The 27336-nt window shown below is 45.0% G+C and overlaps 1 protein-coding gene across 2 annotated transcripts in view; it reads right to left on the minus strand.

Moving 5' to 3' along the window:
- MMP17 (matrix metallopeptidase 17) overlaps positions 1–27310 on the minus strand; it is a 65870-nt gene extending 38560 nt beyond the window's left edge. The window contains exon 1 of one of the 2 annotated variants that reach the window (XM_075568640.1): positions 26752–27310. In XM_075568640.1, the coding sequence (XP_075424755.1) occupies positions 26752–26877 (126 nt within the window). In that variant the 5' untranslated portion in view covers positions 26878–27310. The remainder of the gene's footprint in view (positions 1–26751) is intronic. The other variant, XM_075568641.1, reaches the window with a different exon arrangement.
- Positions 27311–27336: the final 26 nt, after the last annotated feature.

The raw sequence follows: 27336 nt of genomic DNA on the forward strand, positions 1-27336 counted from the left end.
TCTAAGCAGTGCTGTGATTGTACAACTCTACACACGATATCGTATTCCGGTTACAATCGAGAGGATGTGTATTTTTTTTGTACATATAAATGCACACATATTCAACACTCAAATACTACAGGAGTATCCCACAGGACGGCATCTTAACCTGCCAGTCACACACAACACACGCTTAGATGTAACTCCGTGTGAAGAGATTAAGAGTGAAGACATGGTGCGGTCTCTGCACCCATGGGGCACCTTACTGCTTTCAATACATTTGAGGTGCTCCCTGCTGCCCTTAAACATCCTTGTGGCACACTGATCAGGGGTGGCCTACTCCAGTCCTCAAGGGCCACCAACGGGTCAGGTTTTAAGGCTATCCCTGCTTCAGCACAGGTGGCTCAGTCAACAACCTTAAAACCTGACCTGTTGGTGGTCCTTGAGGACATTTAATGTCTTTACTAGAGAAGTCCTCGTGTTTCATCACTTGGTATAGGGCGCACATGCACCCTGTCTGCATGTCCCAAACATGGGCTATCACAAATGAATGACTTGTTTTACTAAAGGGTTGTGCATTGTGCCACTGGCGTCGGAGTCCGCTGCTAAATCTTTTGGGTACAAAAGGGTTAAAGCATAGAGCTTTCTTACCATTGTACTAACTGTCTATTAAATACCATGACACTAATGGGATGTGGAAGTAAACACATCCATCAATAAGAAAAGGATTTGCCATGATCAGCTCTATTATCTTTATTGCCCTATCAGAACAATGTGTATTAATAACGACAGCAGGATAATCTTCAGCAATTAACCCATTCACTGCAACGTCCATGAGAAGAAACATGCTGCATTGCATGGTTTCTCTCTTTCATTATCTCTTTCTTTTATTTTTATCTCTCTTTCTCTCTTAACCTCTCCCTCTCTCTTTCTCTCTATTTTAACCTCTCTTTCTTTCTTTCTTTCTTTTTCTCTTTTAACCTCTCCTTCTATCTTTCTCTCTCTCAATCTCTCCCTCTTTCTCTCTTAACCTCTCGCTCTCTCTTAACTTCTCCCTCTCTCTCCATCTTAACCCCTCCCTCTCGTAACCTCTCCCTCTCGTAATTTCTCTCTTTCAACCTCTCTCTCTCTCTCTTAACCTCTCTTCCCTCTCTCTTCACTTCTCTCTTCCTCTCTCTTAACCCCCCCCCCCCTTCTCTCTACCTCTTAAAGTCTCTGTCTAAAGCTCTCCCTTTAGGATTAATATACGCTACCCTGAACATGCAGACCCCTGAGATGAAGGCCCTGCAGCCCTATAACTGTTAGTGGTAGAAGCTTTATATGATTGGGACTGAACTGCTTCATACTGAAGGACGGGAGTTTTCGGGCTGGGGAAGTGGGGGAAATGAACCCCCTTATAATTTTGCACCATTTACCTCTTCTGTGCTGCAGGCGGCAACAATTGTCAGTTGGTGTAGACCAGGGAGTGGCCAACTCCAGTCCTCAAGAGCTACGAACAGGTCACGTTTTCAGGATATCCCTGCTTCAGCACAGGTGGTGCAGTCTTCAACTGAGCCACTGATTGAGCTGTTGGTAGCTCTTGAGGACTGGGGCTGGCCGCTCCTGCTGTACACAACAGAAGACGGATTACAAAGAGCCAAGTTATGTATCCTCAGGCTGCAAACAAGTAAGAAAATGCAGCACTCATAGGGTTACGGTGCCTTTAGTGTATTGTATTGTATGTCTTTATTTATATAGCGCCATTAATGTACACAGCGTTTAGTGGGATCAAACAGCAATGGGTAGAACTAGGAGGGCAGGCGACAAGTTTTTAACCTCGTGTGCCCACCTCTGCCACCAGGAGCTACAAGAACAGACTTTGTGGATCCCTTTTTAAGCTCCAGGCAGTGCTGTGTTTGTACAAAGGGAAGGAGAGCCGCCCTGAGGCAGGAGGTGTTTGAGTGACAGTCATATTCTTCCAAGCTATGCTTGCAAGGAGCTGGGCAGCTCTGCGGTGGAGATGATTATAGGACCTTCTAGTGGCAAAGCATAATGTGCAGAATGAAAAGGAAATGTGTGTGTGTCTGTCTGTGTATCCATGGTTAGGGAGAAGGGGAGAAAGGGAAGGAGAGAGAATGTGTGTGTGTGTGTGTGTGTGTGTCCATGGTTAGGGAGAAGGGGAGAAAGGGAAGGAGAGAGAGAGAGAGAGAGAGAGAGAGAGAAAGAGGAAGGGAGAGAGAATGTGTGTGAGAGAAAGAGACAGAGTGAGAGAGAGAGAGGGATGGAGAGAGAATGTGTGTGAGAGAGAGACAGAGTGAGAGAGAGAGAGGGATGGAGAGAGAATGTGTGTGAGAGAGAGACAGAGTGAGAGAGAGAGAGAGAGAGAGAGAGAGAGAGAGAGTGAGAGAGAGAGAGGGATGGAGAGAGAATGTGTGTGAGAGAGAGACAGAGTGAGAGAGAGAGAGAGAGAGAGAGAGAGAGAGAGAGAGAGAGAGAGGGATGGAGAGAGAATGTGTGTGAGAGAGAGACAGAGTGAGAGAGAGAGAGGGAGGGAGGGAGGGAGAATGTGTGTGAGAGAGAGACAGAGTGAGAGAGAGAGAGGGAGGGAGGGAGGGAGAATGTGTGTGAGAGAAAGAGACAGAGTGAGAGAGAGAGAGGGAGGGAGGGAGGGAGGGAGAATGTGTGTGAGAGAAAGAGACAGAGTGAGAGAGAGAGACGGAGGGAGAGAGGCCGCATTTATAGTAGCCGGGCGCACGAGCGCAACATCGCACTCCCGCGAACAAAAGGTAGTAGTACCTTTAGGAGGCAGGCCATAGAGAGAGCAACCAAGCGTGACCGTGCGTGCAACTTTTGAAAATACAATTCAATTTGTTTTTTCGCGCGACGGACGTCACGGCCACGCCTCCCGATCGCCTCCAGCCTAGTTTATGTTTCACACGAGCACCATTCGTGACATCATGCGCTCGGTTGCGCAGCCACTATAAACGCGTCCTGGCGGTGCATGCACGGCACTTCATCGCGATATGCGGTCTTTAGGGAGCCGTTTTTAGGTGTGGGGGGCGTGGCCAAAACGGGTCGGGTGGGCGGGGCCATGACAGGGGGGGCGCGGCAATGATGCACATTTTCTGATCTGTGTGTGTCCGTGTGTGTGTCCGTGTGTCTATCTGTGTGTCTGTCTGTGTGTCTGTCTGTGTGTGTGTCTGTGTGTGTGTCTGTGTGTGTGTGTGTGTGTGTCTGTGTGTGTGTGTGTCTGTGTGTGTGTCTGTGTGTGTGTCCGTCCATGTGTCCGTGTGTCTGTGTGTAAGTGTGTCCGTGTGTCCGTGTGTCCGTGTGTCCGTGTGTCTGTGTGTCTGTGTGTCTGTCTGTGTGTGTGTCTGTGTGTGTGTCTGTGTGTGTGTGTGTCTGTGTCTGTGTGTGTGTCTGTGTGTGTGTCTGTGTGTGTGTCCGTCCATGTGTCCGTGTGTCTGTGTGTAAGTGTGTCCGTGTGTCCGTGTGTCCGTGTGTCCGTGTGTCTGTGTGTAAGTGTGTCCGTGTGTCCGTGTGTCCGTGTGTCCGTGTGTCCGTGTGTCCGTGTGTCCGTGTGTCCGTGTGTCCGTGTGTCTGTGTGTCTGTGTGTCTGTGTGTCTGTGTGTCCAGCATTGAGGGCTGAGCACGGTTGAGGAAGGATACACCGGCTGGGCGAGGATGAAGGGATAGGAAAAAGATGGCACCAGGAACTTTGATAAAACAATAAGGTGCTTTATTGACATATGTTTGTAACCCCCTTGTAAGTGCAGGCAGCTTTCACACATACAGTACACGGCTCCCTGGCTGCAATTGAAAACTACAATTCCCAACTTGCTGTGCTGCAGTAGGTAGTCACTTCCGGGACAGGAGGATGTGACTATTGATGGACAGAGGACACATCGTAAAACTATTTACAGGACTCACAGTGAGGACCCCAGTCAGAAGTCTGAAGAACCTGCTTATAGAACATAACGGGCAGCTATATATACCCTTACATTAACATCATACATGACAGGATGGGGAAGGGAGGGGAGTAACTTGAGTGTGCCCACACTGTTAACCCTTTGAGGCAATCGCCTCTTTTACATAACTAGTAGTCCCAAAAGAGGGGGATACACCCGCATTGGCAATGAAGATGTTAAATAAACTGCTGGGAGTTAAGGATAATGAGAACAAAGACTTCTAAGACTGTAAGATCAGTAGCCAAGATGAAAGCAGTCGGTGTCCAGCTGCGTGAGTCGGATTTTAACAGCCGCCTCTCACTCCGGCTCACTAGTCCTGATTTCTCATCTTTCGTATTACTGTCAGATCTGGGTAATCCGCATCAGTCAGGGAACTGAAGTATTATCTGGATTTAAATATCTGCACATAATGCAGTCTGCCATACACAGACGGTGAGGGATTACTCATTCGTTAGCATTAAAGTCACCCTCTTGTTTTTAGAGCATTGTTTTATTTCTGTGATCACCCCAAATGGAAGAGATTCCACCAAAGCATGATCAGTTACGTAGGAGATATTGGGGGGGGAAGAAAGACGGAGAAGAGGGAGAGAGAGAAACATAGTGGGCGGGGGGATGTGGACAAAGATAGGGAGATAGATATGTAATTTTGGAGGGAGGGGGATGTGGACAGAAAGAGAGAGTGAATGAGAGAGGGGGATTGTGGACAGAGGAAGATAGAGAGAGGGGGAGAGAATAAAAAATTGTAGAGAGAGTGTAACAGGGACTTATCAATATTTGAGAGAATCTGCCTTTAAATCCAGCAGTGTGCTGGTTAATTGCACATAGGCAATCAACCAGACTCCACCTGGCTGATTAGGACTCTCGAGAAAAGCCTGATGTGAGAAACAGGAGAGAGATTCCTGAGTTCACAATTGGGCTGACACAAGAAAGCAGAGAAGCCTGCACACAGATACTGTCTTGAGCACAAAGGCTGTGCTGAGATCAAGACACCCAGAGACCTATATTTCCTGGACCGGGGAACCTGCCAGAGACTGACATGGAGTGCCACCTGCTTAAGGTACCTCCTGAGACTTTGGGGTGATAGGCTGGTAATGGGAATATCCCTCCAGTCCTGCAGATAGGGTCTGGGGAAGTAAGTTAGCCCTTACAAAGGGATAGGGGGTTGTTATTTTGTTGTTTTTGTATGTTTTGCCTGGATAAAGGAACAGGCACAATAAAGCCAAGATATAATTTCACCCTAAAACAGTCTCCATTATATGAACCTCTGCACACATCTCTTACAGAGAGTTATGGATGGAGAGAGAGAAAGAGAGAGAGAGAAGAGAACAAAGGATTGTAGAGAGAGAGAGAGAGTTATGGATGGAGAGAAATAGAAAGAGGAGGGTGGGGGGAGAGAATAAAGGATTATAGAGAGAATTATGGACGGAGAGAAATAGAAAGTGAGAGGGGGAGAGAATAAACTGATGTAGAGAGAGAGAATGAGGGAGATGGGATTGTGGACAGAGGGAGATAGAGAGAGGGGGGAGAATAAAGGATTGTAGAGATAGTTATGGACGGAGAGAAAGAGAGAGGGGGGAGAATAAAGGATTGTAGAGATAGTTATGGATGGAGAGAAAGAGAGAGGGGGGAGAATAAAGGATTGTAGAGATAGTTATGGACGGAGAGAAAGAGAGAGGGGGGATAGATTAAACTAATGTGGAGAGAGAGAATGAGGGAGACAATAAAGGATTGTAGACAGAGAGAATGAGAGGGAGGGGATTGCAGACAGAGAGAAGGACAGAGGGGGAGGGGAGACAATAAAGGATTGTGGACAGAGCGAGAATAAGAGGGAGAGGAGGCTGTGGACAGAAAAATAGAAAGAGAGAGTGAGAAGGGTGAGAATAAACTATTGTGGAGTGAATGAATGGAAAAAGTGAATGATGCAGAGAACAAGAAATAGCTCATTATGAAGTGAAACAAAAAGGAAAAGGCAGAAGGGGGGGGGAGATTGGAAAAGGGTGGGGATGATCGATAGCACAAGAAGTATAGAGATGGAGAGGGAGAGAAAGAGTAGGGAAAATATGATGGTGGGCAGAGAGAGGGATGGGGGAGAGAGAGGGGAAATAATGAGGGAGCAAAGGGGAAATGTGGAGCTGGAGGATGAGAAAAGGCTGAGAGAAGCTAACAGGGAACAGTTACACTGCACAAAGCAACATGAGACACAAGGCGAGAGATGTGGGTACTGTATGCACTGATTCTCAGTAACCAGGCTGCTGAGTCCCCAGCACTGATTCTCAGTAACCAGGCTGCTGAGTCTCCAGCACTGATTCTCAGTAACCAGGCTGCTGAGTCCCCAGCACTGATTCTCAGTAACCAGGCTGCTGAGTCTCCAGCACTGATTCTCAGTAACCAGGCTGCTGAGTCCCCAGCACTGATTCTCAGTAACCAGGCTGCTGAGTCTCCAGCACTGATTCTCAGTAACCAGGCTGCTGAGTCTCCAGCACTGATTCTCAGTAACCAGGCTGCTGAGTCTCCAGCACTGATTCTCAGTAACCAGGCTGCTGAGTCCCCAGCACTGATTCTCAGTAACCAGGCTGCTGAGTCCCCAGCACTGATTCTCAGTAACCAGGCTGCTGAGTCCCCAGCACTGATTCTCAGTAACCAGGCTGCTGAGTCCCCAGCACTGATTCTCAGTAACCAGGCTGCTGAGTCTCCAGCACTGATTCTCAGTAACCAGGCTGCTGAGTCCCCAGCACTGATTCTCAGTAACCAGGCTGCTGAGTCCCCAGCACTGATTCTCAGTAACCAGGCTGCTGAGTCTCCAGCACTGATTCTCAGTAACCAGGCTGCTGAGTCTCCAGCACTGATTCTCAGTAACCAGGCTGCTGAGTCTCCAGCACTGATTCTCAGTAACCAGGCTGCTGAGTCCCCAGCACTGATTCTCAGTAACCAGGCTGCTGAGTCCCCAGCACTGATTCTCAGTAACCAGGCTGCTGAGTCTCCAGCACTGATTCTCAGTAACCAGGCTGCTGAGTCCCCAGCACTGATTCTCAGTAACCAGGCTGCTGAGTCCCCAGCACTGATTCTCAGTAACCAGGCTGCTGAGTCTCCAGCACTGATTCTCAGTAACCAGGCTGCTGAGTCCCCAGCACTGATTCTCAGTAACCAGGCTGCTGAGTCCCCAGCACTGATTCTCAGTAACCAGGCTGCTGAGTCTCCAGCACTGATTCTCAGTAACCAGGCTGCTGAGTCCCCAGCACTGATTCTCAGTAACCAGGCTGCTGAGTCCCCAGCACTGATTCTCAGTAACCAGGCTGCTGAGTCTCCAGCACTGATTCTCAGTAACCAGGCTGCTGAGTCTCCAGCACTGATTCTCAGTAACCAGGCTGCTGAGTCTCCAGCACTGATTCTCAGTAACCAGGCTGCTGAGTCTCCAGCACTGATTCTCAGTAACCAGGCTGCTGAGTCCCCAGCACTGATTCTCAGTAACCAGGCTGCTGAGTCTCCAGCACTGATTCTCAGTAACCAGGCTGCTGAGTCTCCAGCACTGATTCTCAGTAACCAGGCTGCTGAGTCCCCAGCACTGATTCTCAGTAACCAGGCTGCTGAGTCCCCAGCACTGATTCTCAGTAACCAGGCTGCTGAGTCTCCAGCACTGATTCTCAGTAACCAGGCTGCTGAGTCCCCAGCACTGATTCTCAGTAACCAGGCTGCTGAGTCTCCAGCACTGATTCTCAGTAACCAGGCTGCTGAGTCCCCAGCACTGATTCTCAGTAACCAGGCTGCTGAGTCTCCAGCACTGATTCTCAGTAACCAGGCTGCTGAGTCCCCAGCACTGATTCTCAGTAACCAGGCTGCTGAGTCCCCAGCACTGATTCTCAGTAACCAGGCTGCTGAGTCCCCAGCACTGATTCTCAGTAACCAGGCTGCTGAGTCCCCAGCACTGATTCTCAGTAACCAGGCTGCTGAGTCTCCAGCACTGATTCTCAGTAACCAGGCTGCTGAGTCTCCAGCACTGATTCCAGGAGTCTTGGAATTTAGGGGTTTAGAATGAGAGCCTCTCCCCCCCCCATACAGTGCCAGAGGGGCCTGCAACGCATTGCATGTTAAAGAACCGTGTGCTGCCCTGCACGAGCCCTAGCAGAGCCGCTGCCAAGATCCCACGTAATGTCCCCTCACCCGCAGCTTATTAAAAGGATGCGGAGCCAGCGAGCGCTGTGCCGCCGCCCATCCCTCATCTGGCTGCCGCTTTTACATCTTAAAAGCTATTCAATTAAACCAAGGCAGGGATCTTCCCGGGAGGGGTGACCTTGGGGTGTAGCAGAACCACCATTCAGAAAAGGTAACCCCTTCTCTTCTCTCCCCCTACTAAAGTGGGGCCGATTTTACGTTAAACACTGAAGGGCTGGATGGGCTGCAGTGCTGAAGGGGTTAATAGGAAAGCTGGCAAAGAGATTTGTTAGCTACATACCCCTTCAAGCCTCATTATATATATCCACTGCAGCCAGGGATTCTGGGAAATGACATGCAAATGAGCACACAGTGCCACCTTTTGTCTCAAGACCACATTACATGGAAAACCCTTAAGCCAATGCATGCTGCTTTAAACACAGCTTTTAAACATAGCCTGGGATGAGATGCAAAGCCAATAAACCCACTCACAGCCAGACTGTTTCGACCTTGTGGGTCTCATCTGTGTGAGGTTGGTTGTACTGGCCGTGCAACTTGAGACATGAGTAGGTCTTCACCACACATTATTTAAGTTATGGCGAGTGAAAAGGTGACTAAAAACCCTTCACCGTGTAGCATATAAAAATATTACTTGTGAGCGCATTCACTTGTCTGAGACATGTCTGCAACCCATCTTTTTTATTTTTTTCATCTGGTTAAATATTGCTTTCTTTGTAAAATTCTGGTTGATTTATTTTTTTGGATTCCTTTAATTAAAAAATATCCTTGGTTCCTCTATTAGCCTTTTACTTAATGATGTTCTCGTGTTCCTAACAGGAGTGAGGTCCGAGTGGAAGAGAGTGGGTGTTGCAGGTAAGTGATAACATTATACAGTCTCGCCCCCCCCCCCCCCCAATGTATTGCTGGCCCCTCTGGCAGAGAAGTGGTTAAATGATGGGAGGTATGAAACCGTCGCCTCCCCTGGGGAGTTCTCTCTGCTACTGCCAAATTATAAATGGGTTTGCTGTGCCCGTGGGCAATAATACTCTTCAAAGCCTTTCTGGGGCACCCAGGGAGTGTAGGAGGTGCAGCAGAGGCACCCAGTGAGTTGCAAGCTTCAGGCTGTGCAGAGCCTACCAAGAGAATATCCGATCATTTAGTATAGGGATATTAATCAGCGTAGTTCCAGCATAGGACTTATACCGGCAGCAATATGGCTTTCCCAGTGAATAGTTAGAAGTTTATTAGAGGTAACTAGGCAGGCCGAACAAGAAAAGCAGAGTCCTGAAGGACAAGAGGAACCACATCAATAATTCATTTAAAGGTATAGAAAATGAGGTGGAAGGGAGAGTGACTATATATCTGTGTGTGTGTTATAAGGAAAATAATAGAAGCCTTCTTAACACCAACTTTCAAAACCTTTGAGTGGAACAAGGTTGGCAAATATTGAGAAATGCTGCTAATATAAACACATTACTCCAATATTGTGATTAAATTATATTGAGAAGGATGCATATTTGCTGTTACACTGTGAATCATAGTTACATAAGGTTGAAAAAAAGAGATGTCCATCGAGCTCAACCTATGCTAGATTTAGATGGCAGATACTTTATCCTATATTTGTATTTACTGTACACTATTTTTATCCAGAAGAAGCCACACAAAGAACCCCAGTGACACATTATCCAATGATGTCTGATAAAGGCAAAAATAAATTCCTTCCTGACTCCAAGAATTGGCAATCAGATAACTCCCAGGATCAACATCCTTCCCATGTTTACTTATTTGGTATATCCCTGTATACCTTTCCTTTCTGAAAAAAAAAGGTGTCCAAACTTTTTTTTTGTAGATATTGTATCTGCTATCACAGTCTCCATGGGTAATGATTTTCACATTGTAACAGCCCTTACTGTAAAGATCCCTTTCCTCTGTTCCTGGGCAAATCTCCTTTCCTCCAACCTTAAGGGATGACCCGGTGTTGTTATTACTGCCACTGGGGTGAATAGTTCTTTTGAAAGCACCTTTTATTGACCCTGAATATATTTGTATATAGTTATCATATTCCCTGTTAGACGCCTCTTTTCTAATGTAAACAAATCTAATTTAGCTAGCCTCTCTTCATAAATCAGATTGTCCATCCCCTGTATTCATTTGGTGGCTCTTCTCTGCACTCTCTCTAGTTCCATAATGTATTTTCTTTGGAACAGTGCCCAAAATTATACTTCATATTCAAGGTGTGGTCTTACCAAGGCTTTATAAAGTGGCATAATTATGTTTACTTCCCTTCCATTCATTCCCTGTTTAATGCAAGATAAGATCTTGTTTGCCTTTGCAGCTACTGCATGACATTGTGCATTATTGCTAAGCCTGCTGTCTACAAACACTCCTAAATCTTTCTCCGTCAAGGATACACCTAATTGATCCCCATTTCATTTGTAAGTTGTCTGTTTATTCTTGTTTCCCAAATGCATAACCTTACATTTATCTGTATTAAACCTTATCTGCCATTAACCTGCCTGTGTTTCCAGTCCTTCTCTAGACAAATTACATCCTGCTCCGATTCTACTACATTACACAATTTAGTGCCATAAGCAAAGATGGAGACTTTGCTCTTGATGCCAACCTCAAGGTCATTAATAAACAAGTTAAAAAGCAGGGGTCCCAGTACCGATCCTTGAGGTACTCCACTCACAACTTTAGCCCAACCTGAAAGGGGTCCATTTGTGACAACCCTCTGTTGTCTATCCTTCACTCAGTTTTCAATCCAGGTGCAATTTTTTTTACAGAGTCCAATTTTCTTTATTTTGTACACTAACTTTTTGTACAGCACCGTATCAAAAGCCTTATCAAAATCTATGTAGACCACATCAACTGCATTACCCTGGTCTAAATTCCTACTTACCTCCTCAAAGAAACTAATAAGGTTAGTTTGGCATGACCTATCCTTCATAAATCCATGCTGACGTACTAATAATTGTGTTTTCCATTAGGTATTCCCGAATACTGTATTATGTCGCACTAAACCTTCAAGTTGCTTCCCCACTATTGATGTCAGGCTTACAGGTCTGTAATTCTCCGGTTGGGATCTATCTCCCTTTATAAATATAGGCACGACGTCTGTTTTACGCCAATCTTGTGGTACTGAGCCTGTGGAAATGTAGTCTTTGAATATTAAATGTAATGGTTTGGCTAATACTGAACTTAACTCCTTGAGAACTCTTGGATGTATGCCATCGGGGCCAGGTGCTTTATTTACTTTAATTTGATCAAGACGCCTATGAACTTCTTCCTCAGTTACCCAATTGTTCATTAATATAAAGGTTGTGGCTTCCTCCTGTGGCACTATTTTTGCAATCGATTTCTCCCTGGTAAATACAGAGGAAAACAATTTATTTAATAGCTTTACTTTTTCCTTATCACCAATAATTTCCCTGCCCATCTCACACTGAAAGGGTCCCATAGTGTCTTTTCTAATCTTTTTGTTATTGAGGTACTTAAATATATTTTTAGGGTTGATCTTACATTCTATTGCAATACTTTTTTATTTTCAATTTTTGCTAATTGAATTGCCCTTTTGCAACTTTTGTTACACTCTTTATAATTCTGATATGATGCCTCTGTCCCTTCTGACTTTAAGAATCTAAATTCCTGCCTCTTCTTTTCCTTTTCTTCCATTACCTGTTTATTTAGTCACATTGGTTTATACTTATTAAAAATATATTTATTACCCAAGAGTATACACTGATAAGTGTGCTTTTCTAACAATGTTTTAAAGACTGCCCACTTATCTTCCACATTTGTTCCTGCAAAAATGGAATCCCAATGTATTGCTTGTGGGTTATTCCTTGGTTTATTAAAATCTGCCTTTCTAAAATTGTAACTCTTTGTTGAACCAATATAACATGATTTATGATCATTTATTTCAAATGAGACCATGTTATGATCACGGTTTCCCAAATGTTCCCACATTTGAATATTTGTTATTACTGCTACATGGTTTATTACTAAATCCATCCAATATTGCCCCTCTTCTGGTTGGTTCCTCAATAAATTTGAGTCATGTAATTGTCTTTTAGCACCCCCCAAAAACCTGTTTACTTTAGTTGTAAAGCTAATCTCATGTCTCCAGTCCATGTCTGGATATTGCAAACATGACCTCGTTTTGATGCTTTTATCCATTTACAAAAGTATTTTGGCTTCCTCAATCTCACAGATACATTTGGTGGTTTATAGCATATCCCTACAAACAGTTTCCTTGTGTTTTTACCCCCACTGCTAATTTCTATTAACAAGGTCTCTACATTTTCATCATTCCCTTCATAAATAGCTTCTCTTATAATAGGTTTTAGATTCGGTTTAACCTATAAACATACTTCACCTCCTCTTTTATTTGCTCGATCCCTCTGAAATAGGGAATAACCCTCTGAATATGTATGATATCATACTGCTCCCTTGTAGCTATTAATTTAAGCTCCCCCATTTTATCTGTCAGGCTTCTTGCATTAGCAAGCATGCATTTAGGGGTTTTTCAATTCTTTGATATTGTTACTATTGTTGCCTTGCTACTCCTAATTGGATTTAATCCTTATAAATGTTCTAGTATTTTCTGTATTTAATATGGGTGCCTCCCTGCTTGCCAAACTCCCACTGTCCCCCATTCTACCTCCATGACCCCTTGTTATTTCTCGATTCCTATCTATTCTGTCAAGTTCATTACCTCTTTCTTGTCCCTCCTCCCTAGTTTAAAATCTCCTCCAACCTTTTCAACATCCTCCCCCTAGAAAAGCAGATCCCTCTTAGGTGATGTGTAATCTGTCCCTACTATAAAGATAGCACCTCTCAAAGAAGGACTCCCAGTGCTGTAAAGACCTAAAACCCTCCTTACTACACTTTATTAGCCATGCATTAACCTCCCTGATCTCTGACTGTCTCCCTGCGGTAGTGCATGGCACTGGTTGTATTTCTGAAAACACTACCTTGGAGGTTCTTGCCTTAAGCTTGCGCCCTAGATCCCTGAAATCATTTTTTTAGGACTTTCTATAGCTTTGTCATTGGTTCCAACGTGTAGCAAGGCTGCTGGGTTCAGTCCCAGCCCCTCCCAACAACCTGTCTACCCGATCCACATTGTGCCGAACACGAGCCCCCACAAGACAACAAACTGTTTGGTTCATGCGGTCACGGCAACAGATTGCCCTATCTACCCTCCTAATTATGGAGTCCCCTACACTACAATCTTTCTTGGTCTCGGGGTATCCCGAGTTCCGTCTGTGCTGGAGGAACTATTCCCCTGGCTGCTAGAGGAATCAGTCTCCCCCAGCCTTTCCATTTCTGCCCTGACGCTCCCAATATCTTCACTCAATCTGGCAAATCTATCAGGATGGGTGAGCTCAGAACTGGCCTGCCTCTTCCTCTTCCCCCTGCTTCCCCTTCTGTTACCCAGCTACCTATTCCTCACTCACAGCTCCACCATCTGCACCACTAGTCCCAGCAAGGGCCTGCTTATTGAGCACTAAACTCCTTTCAAGATTGTTAATGTCCTGCGATGTTGCCTCTTCAGATCAGCAATCTGGGACTCCAAAGAGACCACCTGCTCACACTTCCCACAGAGGTATGCCCCCTGGAACAGCTGCTCCAAGTGCACATACATGTGACGATGTGCATTGAGTGGCATTTTCAATCCTGCTCATTGCTGCACTATGGAGTATAAAGTGCTAACATTTACTGTAGTGCGATATACATTGTTTCACACCTTCCTTGTTTCAAATCCTTCTTGTTCTAACTCAACACTTAATCCAAACAACACTTCAGTCACACAGAAATCAAACTGCAATTCAGTCACACAGCTCAGCACACTCAAGCTCAGAATTCGTTACCAGCCTCTGTTTTAAACCCAGACACACACGCCAATTAAATAATCTGCAAGGGAACTTTCACAAAGCATATGAGAAGGACAGCTTCACTCAACTCACCTGAGCAACCAACACATTGAAAACATAGAAATACTGCAAAATCCGACATAATATATGCATCTGCTTTAAATAATCATATGTATTTCCAACGGTCTGACCCACACAATTTTTTCAGACTATAAGAAAGATGAAAAATGGCCCTAAAAGGAATGTTAATTTGATGCGTAATTAAGTAGTATTTGATTATGTGTTACCTATAAATATTATTTTCACACAGTGATATCTCTGATTGGATCATTATGAGAGCGATTTATAGGTCTAGTAGTTTGTGTCAATAAAAAGTTTGCCTGGAAAAGTCACTTTGTTAAGAGCAATTCTAGAACAGGTCTCCAAAGGGGTACCAGGTCAGAAAACATTTAGGGGTAGAAGCCACAAGCTCAATGTAATTTTGGATACATTTAAATAAATACAATTCTATTTCAACACTGCAAGCATTTATAACATCTGTATCATATACGTACATTACCTAATTTACAAGTGAGTTTCAGTGTGAATAAACTGCATTTAGCTGCCTAAACAAATAGTATGACAGGAGCAGAGAGCTCAAGGGTCACATCAGGGTCCCTCATGGGGCTCCGGTGGAAGAACTCTGCACTAGAATAACAGCAATGGCCTTTTATAGGGCAATCCATGGGAAAAGATGCCCCTTCTGCAGCCGGAGAGGATACATTGCAGATGCCATACCTGGATATATTATTAGGAGAGTAAACCCCTACTTGTGATTCTGTGAACAAAGGCAAAACACTCATTACATGAACAGCTTCCTCTCCTTACAACCTGAGTAACACTGACAGCTTGAGAGCCACACAAAAAAAGAGAGATCTTGGCTTCAATGCAGATGTGTTGGGAATATAATCTAAAATGTAACAGGACACAAGAAAAAGACTATGATGAGATCATAATCTTTGCTTCCACTAGAGGGAGCTCTGGCAACATTAATTAACAAAGAGAAAACACGGCAACATTTACTGTAACTGGTTTGTTGCCAAATGAACCCATTAATCCTGTGTATTACAAAGCAACACATTGTTTTTAATCGCTATAGCAGAAATGTGGTTTGCCACAGGCCTTCACACTAGGCCAGTGATTCCCAATAGGGGGTTCAGGGATACCTAGGGGTTCGTGAGGTGTCTCGCCCCAAAAATAAAATAAATCTGTAATGGCAGCTCCCGGGCGGCGTGGGGTCCCTGAGTCCGTGTGGGGACTGGGCACTTAGTAACGCCCCAAACTGCAGCTTAGGCTGAGGCCCCGGTGTCAGCGCTGCACGCGCGCCTGCCAGGCTGGCGGAGCGTGCAGCCGAGATATCCGGTCTGCGGTGAGCTGGAGGGGGAAAGACAGGGGGAGTTTGGCGGGGGTCGTGGTGGGGTGTGTGGCCACGATGTCACCCAACAGGTTGGCCTTCATTGGCTGAATCGCCAGGGGGGCGTGGCCAGCGCTCCATCGCGAGTTGTGAGCACACAATGCGGCGGGCAAGGTGGCTGGCGGTTCTTGTCCCTGCAGCACCCGCATGGCAGCAGGGACCTAGCCTTAGTGTTATAGTGGTACAGTGCTTTGCATCCACAGCAGCAAGACATTGTGGGTCGTGACTTTGGAAGCCCCCACAATGAGTGACAGCTATACCCCCCCATGCTGCCTACACACACTGAAGCGCAGTTTGGGGCCTTATAAAGTGTGTTCCCCCCATGAGCTCAGGACACTATGCTGCCTGGGATCAGTCACACAGTGCTAGCGATAGTCTGATGAGTTGACAATAAGATTTATTAATTAGGGGTTCATAAAACCAATATTTTCTAGCAGGGGGAGCACAGTGTAAAAAAAAAACCACAGCAATAGGTTATAAAAGTCATGTTGATTTGGTTATGGACTTTAGTTCTTCCCTGAAGAGATGTCAACCTCCAACGACCCAAATCAATCAAGTTTTGGGAGTCCTGGGTTAAAACATAATATTTTGATGGAAAAGGGCTGAAACTCCATTGACTTCTATGAGACAGCAGAGGATACAAATCAATGAGACTGACTCCATATCAGAGAGATTCACAGGGATTGTGTGAGAGTTGACTTTCTATCACTGGCAGATATGTGGATAAATGGTACTGCTTCCCAGAGGACGTGTGGGGAGGGGGGTGGTGGGGAATACTGTAATGAAATTTAAAAAAAAAAATGCTTGTGGTAGACACAAGAGAATACAAAATAAAAGACCCAGTGTGCCCAAAGGTTTTAGAAATAAATCGGAAAATGGTTGAGTCAAATAGTTTTTGTTCTGCCAGTTGCTATGTATGTATGTTTCAGTAACATGATACCAAACCCAAGCATTTAGAAGAAGTCCCAAAGAGGAAATAAACAAGGCCTTGTTTCTTACCCCCAGCCCCCCCCCCCCCCCATTATACTGTTTAAATAGTTGAGACCCTTCTCTAATAATAGAAGGTTTCACAAAGAATAGTCAACCCGGCATATGACCCACTACCCATAATCTACCCCTCATCCCCATTTAGTCAGATCTTCCATTGAGGGTTCCTCTGGAAACAGCTGTCCAAACCCTGTAAAGAGTTCAGGAAGAATGAGCTAATGAGGTCACCCAAAGAATTAGTGGGATGTGGGAGGACTCGTGACATTTAGTAGAAGGAGGATGTTTATTTCTGTGTCTGTTGGTGATTCACTATCGTGATAAGAAGCAAACACTTCAGTAACCAAACACATCCATCAGAGAAGCTGCCACAAGTCCTCATTCTTTTAATGTGCACCCCAAAACTGGAACAACCTACCGGAGACTCTCACATCCACCACCAGTTTAATTTCTTTCAAAACTAAGGCTGTCTCACATTTTAAGCTGGTCTGTAACTGTTTCATACGCCTATAATATATATTATCTTTAACTGTGCATGCAATGTCTTGTATATAATGTATACCCTGTTCATTTATGTAACTGTATTTGTAACTATGTATTATTTGTAATTTTAACTCTGCCCAGGACATACTTGAAAACGAAAGGTAACTCTCAAAGTATTACTTCCTGGTAACACATTTTATAAATAAATATAAAAAAATAAATAATTCATATCCCTTCAACTCCTTCACTTCATTGTCCATAAAAGGGAGTGTTTAGTCTCCTTGCTTTGCCACAAAGTGATTGCACTGGACACCATGCAACCCACCTTTTGTTGGGTACCACTCTAAAGAATGTAGCAAGCTGAGATCCCCTGCATTTCTCACTCATTGCATCATGGGCTTTGATATCTTCAGCAGTGTCCTCTTCTTATCAACAAGAATCTCACTAGGTAACAGCTAAAGAGCCACATCAATCTATCAATCAATCTATCTATCTATTCTTTGTCATCCAACTCTCATCTCAATCTCTAATTTGTGCATCGATCTTTTAATGTACATTTGAAGCTACACTGTGCAATATACAAAACAGTTTACACAATTATAATGTATTGTTAAATCGCCCACGAGATGGAGAAAAACAAGAGGCTATATTATTCTTCTATGAGCTGGATACGTCATTTTGCTTTATTTCATAGCATAAAACCAACTGTGCCTTGATGCTGAGGACAATGACATGCTTCTCCTTCAACATGAAACCTCCAGAAGAACAAAGAGGAGGGAGTTATATGGAGTGGGAAGTATTAGAGCGATGAGGACTGGATTTGCCTGTCATCTTTTCTCTGCCAGGAGGCTTGAAAAAGGGGTTAAAATACTGAATACTCCTTTAATCTGGCCACAAAGTGGCTGTTATTATTTTAATGTTACAACAATATATACAAATGTCTTCAGAGCCAACTGGGTGAGCACCAACAACAAACCCATGAGGTGTGTCTGCAGGTCTACTCATTCATTCCATTGTCACATGCCATACAGTAGTTAAGCGGCAGACAAGGATTCTGGGTAATGACATGCCTAGGAGCCTACTGGATGTGCAACTTTAGCAGCCTATCCATTTTTACATGGACATCCGTTTGCATTACAAAGATTTCACAGCATAACCATATCTATGAATGCCAACAATGATGGTCCATTCAAAGGTGTTACGACCTGCCAGGTTTATTGAGAACTCTGCACTGTATGATAAGTAAAAGAACAGAAAGAGACTGCCAACGACAATTGGCCCTTTCACTCAACACATTCTGTGCAAAGCGAATGCATTAAGAAGCTGCTCTCACTGGAAAGGAAAGTCCCTCTACTGGTCCCCTCAGCAGCTAGAACATGTATGTTTGGAGAATTCCCTCATCTGATGTTTAGCCAGATGCCATTCTTATTCCTGATAGTGTGGGAGAGAAACAAGACTCCTCCTTGGTAACATGACTTCCAATACCTAGCAGGATTTCAAGAGCCCGGTATGTGTAACTATGTACAGTAACATATCCACATGATCTTATTTATTTCAATAGATAGAGTTAAGTGGAAATTCATTGTGTGTAGGAAGTAAATAGAAAAATACTGCAGTTATCAATACAACACACACACACACACACACAAGGTCACTGACAGCACTGGCATTAAACTGAATTTAGCCATCTGCCATTTTGATAACGATTTTTCTTCCACAAAAAGAGACGACTACATGAATCAGATATGGACCGGGTTGTTGCCTTATAATGGGGGGCTATGGTGTGGTGGCTCAGATGGTACAATATACATCCAGGGTATGAAGGGAACAACAAGTCAGGAACACCCCAAAAAAACAAGAAAAATATTGTGTGATTTTATTGCACCATCATATTTTTCTTTTTTTTTTTTGGGGTGTTCCTGACTTATTGCTCCCTTCATACCCTGGATGTGTACTGTTGCTAAGGGGAATCCGTACAATTCCCTCTGAAGGTTGAGAATTCCGTTATTTCACCTTACACTTAACATGTATTATTTGAATCACATTTACAATAAGCACTGTGTTCTGAATCCCTTGGGTTATCAGATGGTACAATGTCACCATAACCTTTGGAGGGGTGCCCTGTGACCCAGGACCCAGGTAGTTATCGCTGTTGGCAGTGCCTTGGAAACGCATTTCCCTGTAGGTCAGGCTGTTGGGGGAGGACTGACAGTAAGGGGCACTATATCTGCCAACAGGCTTCCAATTCCACTTGCTAATGCATGCTTGGGTTTAGCTGAGCAGGTGCCGTCTGCTCCAAACAGTTCCCATTTCTGGCAAGCCTCAGGGTGGTAAACCCCATCACTCTCCGAGTCTCGCCCTTTCCCCCTGCTGGTGGGGGGCATTTTGCCAACAAAAGTGCAATCCACAATGGCTGTGAGAGAACCCTGAGATGTCCAGCGCCTGCCTTCTGCAGGGGAAGTGGACCCCGCTAACGCCTGGCAGATTAAGTTAATTACACACCGAACAAGCCAATACACCTGGCACCTGTTTGCAAAGAGCATCTTGTCCCAGATGGACAGGGGTGTCCAGGAAAGCAAGCGTGACTGCATAACAAATGAACGCACCATGCCAAGGGTAAACCAGGCCAGGATGCTACTTAAAGGCTGGCAGGTGCACTATCCGGACAAGCCTATTTTCTGTTTGTTAACTGACGAAGCAATGCCTCTTCCAGACATATACATCACCAACAGACAGGGGAGGGGGGATATCATTCTACTTTCCACCCCCTTAGGTGTCTGCATCAATGAGATCCAACCAAGAGCGATAACCTATCCATCATCACAAGACAGAGGCCCCACTGTGATGAGAAGCTTCTTCCCTGCACCAGAGAAGAGTTTAGCGCCATCCATTTGAATAGAACTGATGTTCTTCTCCAGCGCTGGGAAAGTGGCTCACAGCATGCTGAAATGTTGTCAGTGAGACACTATTACATGGACAGGAATGCTCGCTGGAAGTAAATAGTAACAACAACGACACTATAAACCATAGACTAACGGTCATGTGTCCAGTTACCTAACCCTTCTCTATATGGTACCAACTTGATGCCTTTAATTACCCAACCAAATCCACTGGGAGGCTGCCCCATGCATTAGACTTGGAGTAAATAAGCCATGCGTGAGTCTCATTGCATTATCCTGTGCACACTGCAGAAGAATAGTAAAAAGCCATGTGGTGGAAAGGGGCAGATTCAATGAGCCATGGGTCTCCTGTGTGTCTGAGGTGACGGCTTTTATACCCAGCGACTTAACGAATGGAAAACAGAATCCTAACCCAATATTTTCAACATTCAAATGGATAACACGGAGTTTCAATCCAAGTGAACACATGCTGCTGTTTTGTATTTTCCAAGATGGATTGTAAGAATGAAACAGCTACACCATGCAGAGCTTACCCCTAGCACACCGAACCTTTTGGCAGTAAAGTTGGAAGGTTTCCATCATCCCAGTTTTTCTCAGTCGCTAAAAGCAAAGTCATATTATCTGGAGTAATTTAGCTTAACTATCCCCAGTAATTTCAAGGTAAGACCCAAGGCACAGTATGGTGAATTACAGATTGCTATTTAATGGGGGCAGTTCAGGAATATCATACCCATATTCTGGTTAGAGAAAGCAAAATTATATTTCTGCACCTTTTTATGAAATAACTGGATACCGCTTAAACCACTTAGTCCTGAATGTCCTGTGAGACAGAGCAGCGTTCTTCAGATTAGCACCCAACACAGAACACTAATCCTACATCTCTCAGCATGCACTGCCCAGTTATAACTATCAAGTCAGTCCAACATTCCCATTTCAGCATACACACACACCTATGTGTGTGTGTGTGTGTGTATCTGTGTGATATATATTTCCAAGCGCAATAAGTCCCTACCCCATAGAGCTTACACTCTAATGTTGGCACAGGGATTCCAGTATTTAAACTATATATATGGAGGGTTAGGGTTAGGGTCCTCCTACGCGGGGAGGGAGGGAGAAGGAGGGAGAGGGAGGGGAGAGGGGGGGGGGAGAAGGGGAGAGAGAGAGGGGGGAGAGAGAGAGAGGGGGGAGAGAGAGGGGGAGGGAGAGAGAGAGGGGAGAGAGAGGGGAGAGAGAGGGGAGATAGAGAGAGGGGAGAGAGAGAGGGGGGAGAGAGAGAGGGGGGAGAGAGAGAGGGGGGAGAGGGGGGGAGAGAGAGAGAGGGGGGAGACGGTGGGAAAGAGAGAGAGAGAGGGAGGGGGGGGGAGCGAGAGAGGGGAGAGAGAGAGAGAGAGGGGGGGGAGAGAGAGTGGGGGAGAGATGGAGAGAGAGGGTGAAGACATTCCCATTTTCCTTTCTGTCTTGATCACGTTTATTATTGAGGCTTTGTAGAACATGGCTTTGAAATGGCTGTGCCTTTTCAGGACTGCCATATTTCTTGGTAGAGAATGTGCTGTATCGGTGAGTTCTTTCTCCATATTCCAGCTTCGGGACAATGATGCTTTAACCCCTTCGCAGCCAAGGCAATGCACTGCTGTCCCCCCAGGCTGCAAAATGAACTAGTCTGCTCGGTATCTGAATATATATACCCCTGCAATTTGTTATTGACCTTTCCTTTAATGAAGAACTCCCCTAAATTACTTATTTGCTGCCAATGAGGTCGGAAATCAGTTTTAATTTGAAGTGATTAGAGAGGGACAGCCTAGTACAGTAGATCAATAGATCAGGACTCTTGGTCCGGGGACCCAATCCGGCCAGCGATGAGCCTCCATGTGACTCTTGGACTCACTGCACCTGCTATATATAGTTGCTCAGGCAGCTGAGCGCAATGTTTTGCACTAAAATTAACACGGAAGCTAAGGCAATATAAATATATATCATACAGGTGTTACATACATGCTTGCAGACTCTTACAGTATAATCAAATCCCCATTATAATACTCGTGTCCTTTCCACACCTATTCCCCCCAGTGGATCTGACCCCTTTGGAGAAATAGCTGCAGATCCCAGCAATAGAGAGTTCATTGGTCATGGGGCCTCTTTCCTACTGGAACATTTTGTCTTTCCATCTATAGAACTGTTGTCACACCACGTTATTACCCTCCCCTCCCTCCCACATTGTACTGCGTTGCGGTATACGTTGGCGCCATGCAAATAAAAGACAACAGTACTAGAGGTCCCTCCAATGATTCGGCTCTATATGGTGTATGCTTTCAGTGCCTCAAAATAAAACAGCACGATCTCCGAACTGACAGCAGGACACAGTTTGCTTTGAAAACAAAAAAAAAATCCCTTCTGAGGAATTCCCTGACTGCTTTCTCAGCTCCATTTCTAAAAAACGCAGCTAAACAAGGACGCACAGACACAGCTACACACTCCCCCAACTGAGCTGCCTGTATCAATATGTATTTATAGGAATCTGCCTGCTGCCTGCGATACATCCCAGCTCACTCACACTGGCATGGTGCCACCCCACACTGGCATGGTGCCACCCCACACTGGCACAACAGCCTCACTTCTTCCTAGAGACGTAACCTTTTTGCTGCTGCGGCCGGAGGGGCCTTGAACGCATTTAAGTCTCCAGAAAGATGCAAAAGCATGACTGGTTTTAACCCTATCAATACTCAGGCCATAAGACTTTGCAATGTAATTGTTTACAGGGTGTATGTATTGCTGGCCTCTCTGGCAGCCAAGAAGTTAATGGAAGGTTTTAGCACCGCTGAGTATATAGGGGGCACATGATCTTGTTGAAGCTGAAAGCAATTGCTACGTTTGCTTCCAATCTGGTCCCTACTTGGTCAAAAAGCCACCAGTTCTGATCTGTATCAAAGGAAACATCCATCTGATATACAAGAGCAAGTTATGGAATCTGCATGGCATTGATGGAGTGAGGTTGATACACCAAACAGCATGGAACACATGGCAGGAGAAGAAAAGCATGAGACGTGGAGGTATTCGCCTTGCTGCCTCTTTTTCACTGGCAGAAGGTACAGGATGGGCAGGTGCTTTAAGCAACGTGGGCCTGGCAAAGGTCTGCCAGAAACGCTCTGCAGTCCTGTATTTATGGAGCTCCCACGCGGCCCCTGCTCTAACCTTCCTGCTTTCGTAACGAATGCCAAGAACTCAGAAAGTGGCCACAGCAGGAGTGACATTTCTAGTGACCTTTCACACAAAGGACATCACATTGCTCTGGGCAGCCTCGTCTGCACACTCACTGGCAGCCTTGAGATACAATTCCAGCAAGTGAATCACCCAGGAAAGAATAGAACACGTGTGCAGGGGCCACGAACTGGATTTAAAACCACCATTAATAGATTTTCATACCTTTGGAAAGTGTTTAAAAAAAGGGATTTTGGACATGAACTTAATTAGAACAATAGCTATCATAAGTATTATAATCATAGTTATTATTTGTTATGTATTATTAATATTAATTAGGATACTTCTATGAGTATACACTATATATGTATATTATTATTATTATTAATATATTATATTAATGTATGTTTGCATAATTGCTGTATGTATATATATTTTTTACTCCATAGCACCAACCAGGTACACAGGGCTTGCAATACAATTAAAACGCAGGGAATATAATCATGCAGATAGGATGTATGCATCAAGATATCAAAGTAACATTGGGAAAAGTGAGTCCCTTCCCCTGAAGAGCTTGTAATATAATTGGCATGTTCGAAGACTGCATGAGCACATTTGAGTGCATTGGTGAGTGTGTATAAGAGCACATGGTTGCGTAGTGAGTAGTGGTCATCCAGGAGTATTTAAACGCTTTGTTGAACAGGTGAGTTATCAGATGGGGTTTGAAGTTAAAGAGAGAAGGCATTGACGTTGAGAGGGAGTGTGAGAGTGTACTAGTGTGAGAAGGGGTGTCAGTGTGAGAGAGTTGGTGTTAGAGATAAGACAGACCTGAGCAGAGCATAGGGAGAGTTAGTAGGAGGTACAATATAGCAAGAGATTTAAGATGAGATATAGGAAGGAGCAGAGAAGTGGACAGCCTTGAAAGAGTACAGCAGAATTTTGTAGTGAATGCAGAGTTAAATACAGGGTTAAATACAGAGCCAAACGAGAGTTTTCAGTAGGAGAGAAGCAGAGATTGATCCGAAGTGAGGTTTACTTCGCTGCAGCATTTTTAATAGATTGGAGGGGTAAAATAATAATACCCTACTATTATTATTATTACTATTATCATAAAAAAAACCATCCTAATGTATGTTGCAGAGAGGTGGAGGCTAAAAAATACAAATACATTAACCTCTCTTCATGGCTGATTTGTTTTGCTGTAACAATTGCTACCATGCCAAAAAAAATAAATAAAAAGGGTCTCAATGTGCAAAAATCAGCTAATTCAGAGACCCCCCTCCCCCCCCCAGTATTTATGAAAGAAAAGGAATCCCATTAAAATGGAGTTTCATGTCGGATAAACCTGGTGCACTGGGGTTTATCCCCAGGTTTTGAAGGATGTCCTATTTTCTCACCAGATGTCCGAGGATGAACAATTTAGATCTTAGAAGCAAAAAAAAAAGTATCCCCTCTATCAAAAGAATCGTGACCCCCTCTTTTATTAGGAAGGAGAAGGGGGCGATGGAAGTGGGGTTAGATAGGGGGGGGGGGTCAACTCCAGTCCTCAAGGGTCACACACAGGTCAGGTTTTCAGGATGTCCCTGCTTCAGCACATGTGGCTCAATCAGGGGCTCACACCTGTGCTGAAGCAGGGATATCCTTAAAATCTGAGGTGTTGGTGGCGCTTGAGGACTGGAGTTGCTCACCCCTGGTTTAGATATGAACCACGTTCCTGCCGGATGCTTAGCCCACATAATCAGGGTGGGGCCGCTGTACATACAAACTCAGTAACCTGCATAGTTACAGCCCCCATGCGCTTAACCCTTTAACCACCAGAAGGGCCTACAAAACTCACCACCAGAGATGGTCTTGTTGAGAGAGATGTGTCCTTGATGAAGACAGACACTTTAACCTTTTCAAGTGTTACAAGCAGTGGATGAAATTGCCTCGGGGGGGGGGGGGCTGCAGATGAATTACAAGCAAATAACTCAGTGGCAAGTTGACATGAACTCAATACAGGTAGGCAGTGCTAATACATACAGTGTGAGCATATTCCTTTCCAAAACATCCCCGGGCTTGGAGAGCAATTTCATCATTCAGTGACTGGGAGTCACTGGGCTTCCTTGGCTGAGAAGGGTCATTTAACCCTTTCCTTTCAGTGCTGGAGAGGTTGTTAGAAGGAAGAAGGGTTTTTTTTTTTATTTTAATGAAGAGGCCAATCCCATCTCTTCAATAAAGAAGGAATTCAGAGAGGTTAACCCCTTCCCTGTCAGACTACCGTTGGTCCTTTGGTGAACGGCAGTGGAGGGGTTAAGGGTTCGTGGGTTTTTTTGGGGGGGGGGTGTCTGGCGCCTGTCAATAAAAGGTTGTCTCTGGAAATGCTTTATCTCTTCATTCAGGGGTCACAGCAGAGGAGGTGGGGTTATATTCATGGGCCATTAACCCCTTCACTGATAGAGGCCAGCAAAGAAACCCCTTTGCAAAAAAGGTTCAAACAGCCCTTTGACCAACCACTGCTATCCCAGAATTACCGCCGGCCACAGCAGCTGTATAACAATGCCTCGAGCACCCTATGCTCGTTTTATAACGACCTACACGTCTCATGTATGGTTAACCCTTTCAGTCCTGGAAGAGGCGCGCAATGCACGGCAGAGCACCAACATCTGCTAGCAATGCATTTGTGGATTCCCTCTAGCACCGAATTGGGTTAACAGCTCAACCCGCACGCCAATAATTGTCCAGACACAAAAATGGAGCTGGCTTTCTTTTACCTCCTGTGACATGTTTATTTGTGCATGACACACTGTCACCTCCCTGGATGACTGGTCATTTCTTTGTGAGGGAGCAGCTGTATGTTAAGTCACAACTTAACATACAGCTCAGAGGCAGCAGGATAAGGGGACAAGTCTCCCCTCTTACTGCAGCTCCAGTCTCCCTTGAGACATACGCAGCTGTCTCTTTCTTCTGTAATGTCATATTACTACTTAAAATGGGATATATGTATTATATTTTGGTCAGGCTTGTACTCCGTGAAGAAAAAATGACAATTAACCCCTCAATAGCACCAAGCTTCTAATCTTCTAGGGAATCATCCCACCCCTTTGGTTTTTCAGAGGTAGTATCTCACACTGATATCCTTATCATGCGTTTGATATCATATTTCCACCATATTCAGGCATCGAGGGTTATCTGTGCTATTCTACAGCTTGCTAAATCAAATGCATCCACTGCCAAATCTCAGCTGCCCCTAACACTAGCACCCAGAAGACTGGTTTCACTTAACCACTTTTCAGCTGGGGTAGTGGGGTGGGGCGGGTCAGATGCAAAAATAAAATAACCCAACCCCCCCACCCCATCCCATCTAATATTTCAGATCACCTGAATGCAGAATTCTATTGGAATAACAGACCAAGGTATCTGAGCACTGTCACATACATCCACTCTCCGCAACAAAGGGGTTAAGCCTTTATAGCCTCTGATACAAGTCTATCCATGTCCTGATATTATACATGTCCTGTATATAGAGGGGGGGGGGGGGATTGATCTTCAAACTAGAATGCAGTTTCCCCAGTTTTCTATTCACTTGCACCCCTCTTCAGCACAAATGGTGTCACATGTCAACATAGTCTGCACATTAACCACTATACTTCATTCACAAGTATTATCCATATGAGTTCTCCACCTCAGGGTTACCTATAGTCTCTAGAACAAAACAAAGGGGTTAAACATTCCCAGTATGGATCCCATGCGCCCAATTTTCCAGATATCCCATATACAGTGACATATGCTCACTGGTCACTTACAACTCCCCGGTCAATATCCTCAGTTGTAGGGGTTGGTGCGGCCAGGGCTTCCCGCAAAGCAATCAAAAATCCGATCAGAAACATCTCCCGGGGCCAACAACTCTCTTTTGGGAAGATCAACACCATCCCTTGTCTTCCTCCTCAGCCCTGATTGAATGAAGGAGACATGCATGTGTACACCCAGACCCTATTCACATCTCCACCGCACAATTAGCAGCACAAACACTCATCCCAGGGTGTGCTGGCAGAACATCTGCATGCAATCACATCATATCCAGAGCTCTTCTCCTTCCCAAATCCAAGTAACTTTGCAAGATTAAGCAGCACAACAGGTCACGGCTGCAGGTTTCAGTACCAGGGACAGTTCCAGACACGTGGGAGAGCTGGTGGATGAAACAAGGTGAAGGTAACCAGAGGCTTCCAGGTGTCTGGGCTTGTGGGTGACCTGTAGGTCAGCTCAGGCTGTAAAATGTGGAAGTGGAGGCACGGGACAGGCTGAGATCCCTCTGTCCAGCTCTGGAAGGCTGTAGAGAATCTGTGCTGAGAGGGTGAAGGGTTTGGGGATGGTGAGGGAGGAGCTGAGGG

The sequence above is a fragment of the Ascaphus truei genome, chromosome 13, assembly GCF_040206685.1.
Source record: "Ascaphus truei isolate aAscTru1 chromosome 13, aAscTru1.hap1, whole genome shotgun sequence".
Classification (NCBI taxonomy): Eukaryota; Metazoa; Chordata; class Amphibia; order Anura; family Ascaphidae; genus Ascaphus; species Ascaphus truei.